General features: G+C 47.3%; 1 protein-coding gene across 1 annotated transcript; it reads left to right on the forward strand.

Moving 5' to 3' along the window:
* The first annotated feature begins 4,433 nt into the window (after positions 1-4,433).
* LOC123041622 (protein CANDIDATE G-PROTEIN COUPLED RECEPTOR 7) lies at positions 4,434-6,320 on the forward strand. Its single transcript, XM_044464209.1, has 2 exons — positions 4,434-5,463; positions 5,583-6,320. The coding sequence occupies exons 1-2, from the start codon at positions 4,633-4,635 to the stop codon at positions 6,081-6,083; spliced, it is 1,332 nt and encodes a 443-aa protein (XP_044320144.1). The 5' UTR covers positions 4,434-4,632; the 3' UTR covers positions 6,084-6,320.
* The last annotated feature ends 4,111 nt before the right edge of the window (positions 6,321-10,431 follow it).

A 10,431-nucleotide genomic window follows, 5' to 3' on the forward strand; every position in this document is an offset into this window, starting at 1 on the left:
CAGAACCTCAGGCAAAGGAGATGGTTGGAGCTCATCAAAGATTATGATGTGAAATTGCACTATCATCCAGGAAAGGCCAATGTCGTAGCAGATGCATTGAGCCACAAGGGTTATGTTAACATGCTCATAACCAAAGGATTGCCAAAGGAGTTAGCAGATGATCTTTGAGAGCTATGCTTGGAGATAGTTCTGAGAGGTTATGTTGCAACATTGGAAATTCAGTCACTCCTTTGGGTAAGATCAGAGAAGCCCAGAAGACTGACAAGGAGATTGCCGAGATAAAGGAAAGGATGAGCAAAGGAAAGGCTAAATGATTTCGTGAAGATGAGCACGACACTTTATGGTTTGAGGATCGCATATATGTGCCTAATGACCCTGAGATCAGGAAGTTGATTCTGCAGGAGGCCCATGATTCACCGTACTCGATTCACCCCGGAAACACTAAGATGTATCTGCATTTGAAGGAAAGTTTGGTGGACAGGAATGAAGAAGGATATTGCCGAGTATGTAGCAATATGTGATGTATGTCACAGAGTTAAGGCAGAGCATCAGAAGCCAGCAGGATTGCTACAGCCGTTGCCGATACCCGAATGGAAGTTGGATAAACTTGGCATGGATTTTATCACCGGATTACCCAGGAGTCATTCAGGCTATGACTCAATCTGGGTTGTAGTCGATCATTTGACGAAAGTAGCTCATTTCATCCTGGTGAAGACAACGTATATGAGTGCTAAGTTATCAAAGATATACATGACCAGGATCGTATGTTTGCATGGAGTTCTGAGGACCATTGTATCAGATAGAGGAACCTAGTTTACTTCAAAGTTTTGGAATCAGTTGCATGAAACTTTGGGTACCAGGCTAGAGTTTAGTACTGCCTTTCATCCACAGACAGATGGACAGGCCGAGAGATTAATCAGATTCTGGAGGACATGTTGAGAGCTTGTGCGCTAGATTATGGATCTAGTTGGGATGGAAATTTTCCGTATGTAGAGTTCCCTTATAACAACAGTTATCAAGCCAGTTTGAAGATGGCCCCTTCAGAAGCCTTGTACGGAAGGAGGTGCAGGACACTATTATCGCGGGATGAAGTTGGAGATCGACAGTTGTTTGGACCAGACTTAATCAAAGACTCGGAAGAGAAGGTTAAGTTGATTCGCGACAGACTCAAGGTAGCCGAGTCCAGGCAGAAGAGTTATGTGGATACTAAATGCAAGGAGATAGTTTACGAAGTCAGAGACAGAGCATATCTTCGTGTGTCCCCACTTCGAGGAGTTGAATGTTTTGTAGTCAAGGGAAAGCTAGCACCACATTATGTGGGACCATACAGAGTTTTGGAACACATGGGAGAAGTTGCATACAAGCTGGAATTGCCAGAAGGATTGTCAGGAGTTCATGATGCGTTTCACGTTTCCCAGTTGAAGAAGTGCCACACAGAGATGGCTGATATTCCTCTGAGATATACAGTGCCACTGGAAGCAATTCATTTAGACAGTGATTTGACCTATGAAGAGAAGCCAGTCAAGATTCTCGAGTTTTCCAGTCGAGTTACTCGCAGCAAGGTTATCAAGTTTTGCAAAGTTCAGTGGAGCGACTATACCAAGGAGGAAACCACCTGGGAGCGAGAATAAGATCTCTGCAGAGACCACCCAAACCTTTTTGCTCACCAACCCGAATCTCGAGGGTGAGATTCATCTTAAGGGGGTAGGTTTGTAACATCCCAATTTTCAATTTGGATGTTATACATAGATTATCATATGCATATCATATTTATTCTTGCATTTTGTTGTGATCCTAGAAATCTTAAGCAACTCAAGGACCCAAGGAGAGAGTTAGAGGTTTCGCAAAATTCATATTTGAATTTATTTGAATTTATTTCAAATTTAAAGAAAGGATCAATTTTATTTTTTTAGTTTTCTCTCCAACTATTTCCAATATTAAAAATAAATAAGAGAAGATAATATGACTTCTTCAAACTAAGAGAAATATTGGAGAAAGAATTTTAAAATCAAATTATGATTTTATTGGTATTTTGTTTGAATTAGAAAAATATTGCATTTTTGAAAATTGCATCTTAGTCCACAAAAATGTTCATCTTGTCCTAAATTTTAGGTTTGGACGGTTAAAACTGTTTCTGGAATTTTAAAAAATTTCTTATATTTCTTGAGGATTTTTCCTTGTGGCGAGATTGTTTTTTTAAGAAGAAATTTCGGACCGACTGGGCCGAAGCCCAGCCGGCCCAGCGCCGCGCCAGCCCAACCGGCTCGGGACCGGAGTCCCGAGCTTCGCCGCCACCGTCCGCCGGAGGAGTCCGAGCCGGACTCCTCTCCCACGCTGCCGCTGTGTGCCCCTCCTCCAAGTTGGAGTGCCCCCCGAGCCTTTATAAGCCGCCGCCCCACCTCACATTTCCCCACCCAAACCCCGCTGCCGCAGCTCGCCGTCGCCGAAGCCCTCCGTCGCCGCCGCCGCCCCGAGCTGCTGCCGTCGCCGGATGCCGTCACCCGCGCCGCCGCCTACCACCGCCGCCGATTCGCCGCTGTTGTTATCGATGACGAACCGGTATGAACCGGCTTATTCTCCGGTTTTATTTTTTTCCTTCGGTTTGGTTTAGATCGATTTAGTTCGGGTTTCTTATTGTACGAACGTTCATTCGTTCGTTCGTTTTAACGGATGATATTCATTAGATTTGTTCTATTAGCGAACGTTCGCACCATAGGTTTTCCTTTTCAGTTTATTTTCGGCCAGGGACCTATCCGCAAATAGTTTTATCACGATTTAGCCCCTGATCTTTAAATTAACGTAACTTTTTACTCTTTTATCCAAATTAGATGAAACCAGCGCCTAAATCTTTGTATCGTTCTGTTCTTTTCAGTTAACCAACTTGAACATGATTTTGGTACTGTAAAATTTGAGTTTAGTTCAGATTAGTAAACGACCTTGTTTCGTTCGTATTTTGAGTTTTGTTTGTCCATTTGAGTTGATTCTTTTTGCAAATCATAGCTAATCACATGTACCTACTATTAAGATCTAATCCACATGTTAGTATGCTGTTAGGTTTGACTTTTGTTAGTTTAAGCCTTTTGCTTGGTTCGTGTTTGATTTAGATCTTTTCTCGGTTTACTCGTTGTTTTCGTTTGATTGATTGCTTATGTATGCTACTTTTTGTCTATCTAGATTATCTGGAGTGCGAAGCTTGTTATTACGAATCTCTAGAGTTTGTAGATCGTCGGCAAGGCAAGTTATACTTTGATCATACTCTTCTATACCCAGTTTTTACTATGCATTAGTATTGCTCCTCAAATAATTGCATGAGTAGGATTGAGAATATGTGGTTTGGTTGTAGTACTTGAGGTAGGAACCTAATACCTTTTAATCACCCCGGGAATATACGTTATACTTATTATTGCTTAGCCATGCTCGTAGACGGAGATTGAATCATGATTCACACATGGAAGTTTGAGAGTTATTTAATCATGGATAACATTAAGGTGGCAACTTTAATATACATCTGGATGGATTGGTTGAGGCACCCGGGGAACCCGGTGTTGCCTGTTTTTGGGAAATCCTGGAGTACCCGTGTGATCTTTTCCTATAGTTTGCCACCCAGACTCAATGGGATCATACGATTATTCATGCTAGAAACTTTCGTGTGCACCCACAAGCCATTATGGGCTCTTGCATAGTTGAGTAAGTTGCGTGAGCTCTTGAAGTGGTGGACTAGCAGATGTAGGAGAAAGTAGGTGTATCGGTCCGCCCGGAGTAGAGAGTTAATGCTTCAGAAAGACTATGTCTCGATCATCCGACCATGGATGCGGTCGAGTCTTCTGGGGAAAGTGCGCAAACCTCTGCAGAGTGTATAAACTAATTATGGTTAGCCGTGTCCCCGGTTATGGACATTTTAAGTATCTAGTACTTGAATCTATTGGTGTGAACTTTTTAAAATTCAATGAACTTTTTTCAAATTGGATGGACTTTTTTTAAAAAAAATCGATGAACTTTTTTGCAAATTTGATGACCTTCTTCAAAATTGACGAGCTTTTTTCAAACTCACGAACATTTTTTTTAGTTTTTGTGTTTTTTCTCAAATTCATAAACTGTTTTCAAATTTGCAAAAAAATATGAACTTTTTCACAAAAAAAACATAAACTATTTTTGAATTTCGAGATTTAGTGGCAGGTGCTTCAGATCTATGCAAGGCATTAATGCTGACGAGTATGGCTCTAGGGCGCTGGTCCTTAGAGGCATGTGCACGAACACTTGCCGGTTGTCATCGATTAGGTCAAGCCGGCTCTAGTAAAAGAGGGGCGGCAACGGCGTGTGCGGGGATATCATTGTCCTCTTAACATTACAAATACAAGTTAGTTCGCCACTAATCACGTAAAACTTAACTCTTCGTAGGTGCATTGCTCTATGGGATTTGCGTTCGTGTCATCCCTCTCTCACCGGGCAAAAATAGCGGAAACGCTGTTGGTTCTGGCCTGTTGGGTGTTTGTTTGACTCATGCGGGTCTCGTGGCAACCCCGAAAACACGCCACGCGAATCGACGCGCCCCGGAACCTCTTCCCACCCTCTCCGCCTCCACGAATGACGTGACACGAACCCGACCTTCGTAGCGTCCTAGCTCGATCCTCCATGGCCGCGTCCGTATTCCTCGCCGCCGTCCTTGCCCTCCAGCTCCTCCATGTGGCCCGCGGCGAGATCAAGACGACGCCGATCGTGTCCGACTCACGGCCCGTCATCCTGTTCGAGGAGTTCGGCTTCAAGCCCGGCGGCGTCGCGCAGGTCTCCGTGTCCGGCGTCTCATGGAGCGTCCCCGAGGGCTCCCCGCCCCAGGCCGTGGACCCGGGGCTCATGGGCTTCATCCTCATCTCCAACACCCTCTTCTTCAAGATCACCAACGAGTCCGAGTACGCGGAGGAGACCGGCAGCTCCTTCTGCCCGCTCACCAGCGAGTACGTGATGCCGCTCTTCCGGCTCAAGGACATCGGGCGTGACGGCGCGGGCGGTGGTAACGTGACCATCGGCGACGCCGACCAGTACACGGTGCTGTTCAGCAGCTGCCAGGACGGCGTCGAGATCACCATGGACGTTCGCACGGAGATGTACAACCTGCCTAGCCCCGGCGGCGACAGGGAGTACCTGCCCGTCGGCCTGCTCCCGCTGCCGGGAATCTTCGCCGCCTCCTCCGTGCTGTACTTCGCGTTCCTGGCGGCGTGGGTGTTCGTCTGCATCAAGCAGCGCGCCACGGTCGAGCGGATCCACGCTGTCATGGGCGCGCTGCTGCTGTTCAAGGCCCTGAAGCTGGCGTGCGCCGCCGAGGACGCGTGGTACGTCGGGCGCACCGGCACGCCGCACGGCTGGGACGTCGCCTTCTACGTTTTCGGCTTCTTCAAGGGCATCCTCCTCTTCACCGTCATCGTGCTCATCGGCACCGGTTGGTCCTTCCTGAAGCCATATCTCCAGGTCCGTACCGTACGTACGTATACGTGCAGTGCATGTAACGGTCGATCAACACGTGAGGGACAATTTATATTCACGTACGTAACAGCCCGATGGATATGATGGATGGAGAATGCATGCAGGAGCGGGAGAAGAACGTGCTGATGATCATCATCCCGCTGCAAGTGATCGAGAACATCGCGTCGGCGATGATCGGCGAGACGGGGCCGGCGGGGCGGGACTGGCTGGCGTGGAACCAGATCTTCCTGCTGGTGGACGTGGTCTGCTGCTGCGCGGTCTTCTTCCCCATCATCTGGTCCATCCGCAACCTCAGGGAGGCCTCCAAGACGGACGGCAAGGCGGCAAGGAACCTCAAGAAGCTCACCCTCTTCAAGCAGTTCTACCTCGTCGTCGTCGGCTACCTCTACTTCACCCGGATCGCCGTCTCCGCCTTCGCCGCTGTGCTCAGCTACAAGTACCAGTGGGTGGTCAACGTCTCCGTCGAGCTCGCCAGCCTCGCATTCTACGTCTTCGTCTTCTATAACTTCCAGCCGGTGGAAAGGAACCCGTACCTCTACGTTGCGGACGAGGAGGAAGAGGCTGCCGGTGGCCAGCTCGAGCTAGAGGGGACGTTTGAGATCTGATGAGACGTGTTCTGGATGCATGGAGGTCAACATATATAGCTGTATACTTTACAACCCCGGCCCGGCCGTCTCTGCTCTAAGTTTTGTACTGTACTTAATTAAGTGGATACATACATAGTAGTAGTACTACCTTCTTGCACGGAGCTAATATGTACTGTACAAATTATCATGTAAAGCTCATGCTCAAAGTTCATGCACATACGTCACCCATGGAAAAAAACATTCGGGGGTTCAATCTCACTTCTGACACCGCATTCGGAAATTAGAGCATCTCTAGCAGATCCGCTAAAACCTCGCCGGCCTGCAAAATTCCGGCCATTTTGTAAGTTTTTGCTTTTTTACTGCCTGAATAGGTCCGCTAAAAACTCACCGGCACGTAAAAGGACTCGTATATCTGTCCCTCTACTGCTATATGTACAGGGAAGGGTGCCTTCTAGGTAAGCAGACCGAATATGTTTCACCGCAAAAATACTTCTCCATTCCTAGGTTTAGAGAGCTCCGACGAGCAATTAGCCGCACGTCGCCTCTTCTTTTTTTCCGTCAACGACATATCCATGCCCACGGATCCATCCGCGGCCGTGGCCGCCATGCCGACACGGGTGGAGGCCAAGGCGGGCATGGAAGTGCGGCGAGCAAGGTTAGTACATTGTGGTGTTGTTTTTAGCTATGACATCCCAATGTTTAGAATGTTTAATATTTTTTTTCCAAAAATAGTGCCAGAAAAAATTGTTTATTTTATTTGTTAATACTATCTTAAACTGTGTTGTTATAATTTGGTGGATTTAATTTGATTAATGCCAACCTTAATCATCTTCTTAGTTGGGTTGTTTTCTTTGCCTTGGGCATCTTAATTATGTGTCTATGAATTCTTGGAATTTTTGAAGTTTGCTTGATCTTTATTCGAGCCTTTATCCATTTTCTAGACTTTCCTAAAAAGAAAGTCCACTTCTTTTTCCTTCTATCAAAATCTAGGATTTTTTGAGAAAAATCAAAGAATCTCTCTCTCTCTCTCTCTCTCTCTCTCTCTCTCTCTCTCTCTCTCTCTCTCTCTCTCTCTCTCTCTCTCTCTCTCTCTCTCTCTCTCTCTCTCTCTCTCTCTCTCTCTCTCTCTCTCTCTCTCTCTCTCTCTCTCTCTCTGGGGGTGCAACCCAGACATGGGCCTAGCCCAGTTTGCCTCCGCTCTTTTATTTTTCTCTTACCCGATTGGGCTAAGCCCACCTTGTTTTTTTCTCCCTTCTCCTGGGGTGGAGCCAACCTCTTTTTTCCCTCCCTTCTTCCTCTTCATGGCCTGGTAGACCAAGGCCCAAACCTGGCCACGAGCCGCTCGTTCGTCTTCCTCCTCACCACGCACACATGTACACAAGTTCCCTTGCCTAAAAAAAATGTACACAGGTTCCTAAAAAAATGTACATAGGTACATTCACTCCAAAAAAAGTACACAGGTACACTACGGAGCGGCCATGGCGGCCGTTTCTCCTCTTTATTCCATTGATTCTACTCCCCGTTTCGCTTCGACTTCAACACGGAAATTGGATCCAAAAGTTTAATGCTATGGTTAGAATTTATTCTTAATACTTCTCTCTTTCTGGGTGCAACCCAGACATGGACCTAGCCCAGTTTGCCTCCGCTCTTTTATTTTTCTCTTACCCAGACATGGCCACGAGCCGCTCGTTCGTCTTCCTCCTCACCACGCACACATGTACACAAGTTCCCTTGTCTCAAAAAAATGTACACAGGTTCCCTAAAAAAATGTACATATGTACATTCACTCCAAAAAAGGTACACAGGTACACTACCGAGTGGCCATGGCGGACGCTTCTCCTCCTCTTTATTCCATTGATTCTACTCCCCATTTTGCTTCGACTTCAACACGGGAATTGGATCCAAAAGTTTAATGCTATGGTTAGAATTTATTCTTAATACTTTTCACGTAGTTGCGGATGCTTGCGAGGGGGTTAATCATAAGTAGGAGGTTTGTTCAAGTAAAAACAGCACCTAAACACCGATCCACCTGTTGGGGAACGTAGCAATTTCAAAAAAAAAAAATTTACGCACACGCAAGATCATGGTGATGCATAGCAACGAGAGGGAAGAGTGTTCTCCACGTACCCTCGTAGACCGAAAGTGGAAGCATTATGACAACACGGTTGATGTAGTCGTATGTCTTCACGATTGACCGATCCTAGTACCGAACGTACGACACCTCCGTGATCTGAACACGTTCAGCTCGGTGACGTCCCACGAACTCCGATCCAGCAAACTGTCGAGGGAGAGTTTCATCAGCACGACGGCGTGATGACGGTGATGATGATGCTACCGACACAGGGCTTCGCCTAAGCACCACAACGATATAACTGAGGTGGATTATGGTGGAGGGGGCACCACACACGGCTAAGAGAGATCAATGATTAACTTGTGTGTCTATGGGGTGCCCCTTCCCCCGTATATAAAGGAGTGGAGGAGGGGGAGGAGGCCGGTCTCCTAGGCGCGCCCCAAGGGGAGTCCTACTCCCACCGGGAGTAGGATTCCACCCCTTCCAAGAGTAGGAGTAGGAGGGAAGGAAGGAGGAGAGAGTGGGAAGGAAAAAAAGGCCCCCCTTCCTTGTCCAATTCGGACTAGAGGGGGAGGGGGCGCGCGGCCAGCCCTGGCCGCCCCTTCCTCTCTCCACCAAGGCCCATGAGGCCCACTACACTCGCCGAGGGGTTATGGTAAACCCCTCCCCGGTACTCCCGTATTTGCCCAAACTCACTCGGAACCCTTCCGAAGTCCAAACATAGTCATCCAATATATCAATCTTTATGTGTCGACCATTTCGAGACTCCTTGTTATGTCCGTGATCATATTCCGGGACTCCGAACTACCTTCGGTACATCAAAACACATAAACTCATAATACGATCGTCACCGAACGTTAAGCATGCGGACCCTACGGGTTCGAGAACTATGTAGACATGACCGAGACATGTCTCCGGCCAATAACAAATAGCGGAACCTAGATGCTCATATAGGCTCTGACGTATTCTATGAAGATCTTTATCGGTCAAACCGCATAACAACATACGTTGTTCCCTTTGTCATCGGTATGTTACTTGCCTGAGATTTGATCGTCGGTATCTCAATACCTAGTTCAATCTCGTTACCGGCAAGTCTCTTTACTCGTTTCGTAATGCATCATCTTGTAACTAACTCATTAGTCATATAGCTTGCAAGGCTTATAGTGATGTGCATTACCGAGAGGGCCCAGAGATACCTCTCCGACAATCGGAGTGACAAATCCTAATTTCGATCTATGCCAACTCAACAAACACCATCAGAGACACCTGTAGAGCACGTTTATAATCACCCAATTACGTTGTGACATTTGATAGCACACAAAGTGTTCCTCTGGTATTCGGGAGTTGCATAATCTCATAGTCATAGGAACATGTATAAGTCATGAAGAAAGCAATAACAACATACTAAATGATCAAGTGCTAAGCTAACGGCATGGATCAAGTCAATCACATCATTCTGTTGGGGAACGTAGCAATAATTCAAAATTTTCTACGCATCACCAAGATCAATCTATGGAGATTCTAGCAACAAAAGAGGGAGAGGATGAGCATCTTCATACCTTTGAAGATTTCTAAGCGAAAGCGTCACTAGAACGCGGATGAGAGAGTCGTACTCGCGGCGATTCAAATCGCGGAAGATTCGATCTAACGCCAAATGGACGGCGCCTCCTCGTTCAACACACGTACAACCTAGGGACGTCTCCTCCTTCTTGATCCAGCAAGGGGAGAGGAGAAGTTGAGGGAGAGCTATGACAGCATGACGGCGTGGTGGTGGAGCTTGCAGTTCTTCGGCATGGCTTCGCCAAGCACTACTGAGGAGGAGGTGGAGTTGGAGAGGGGGAGGGCTGCGCCAGGGGCAAGGGTGAAGCTCCCATGCGCCTTCCCGCTATATATAGGGGTGGAGGGGGCTGGTTTCTTTCCCTCCAAGTCCATTGGGGCGTTGGCAAAGGTGGGAGGAAAGAAATCCCATCATTTCCCTTCCCCACCGATTGTTATCCCCCTTTTTAGGGATCTTGATCTTATCCCATCGGGATACGATCTTATTCCTTCTAAGGGGGATCTTGGCACGCCTTGACCAGGGGTGTGGGGCCTTGCCCCCACTACCCACGTTCATGCGAGCCCCCCCCCATGTAGGTGGGCCCCACTCCGGAACCTTTTAGAACCTTCCCGGTACAATACCGAAAAATCCTGAATATTTTCCGGTGGCCAAAATAGGACTTCCCATATATAAATCTTTACCTCCGGACCATTCCGGAACTCCCCGTGATGTCCGGGATCTCATCCGGGACTCCGAAC

The sequence above is a fragment of the Triticum aestivum genome, chromosome 2B (assembly GCF_018294505.1).
Source record: "Triticum aestivum cultivar Chinese Spring chromosome 2B, IWGSC CS RefSeq v2.1, whole genome shotgun sequence".
NCBI classification, from domain to species: Eukaryota; Viridiplantae; Streptophyta; class Magnoliopsida; order Poales; family Poaceae; genus Triticum; species Triticum aestivum.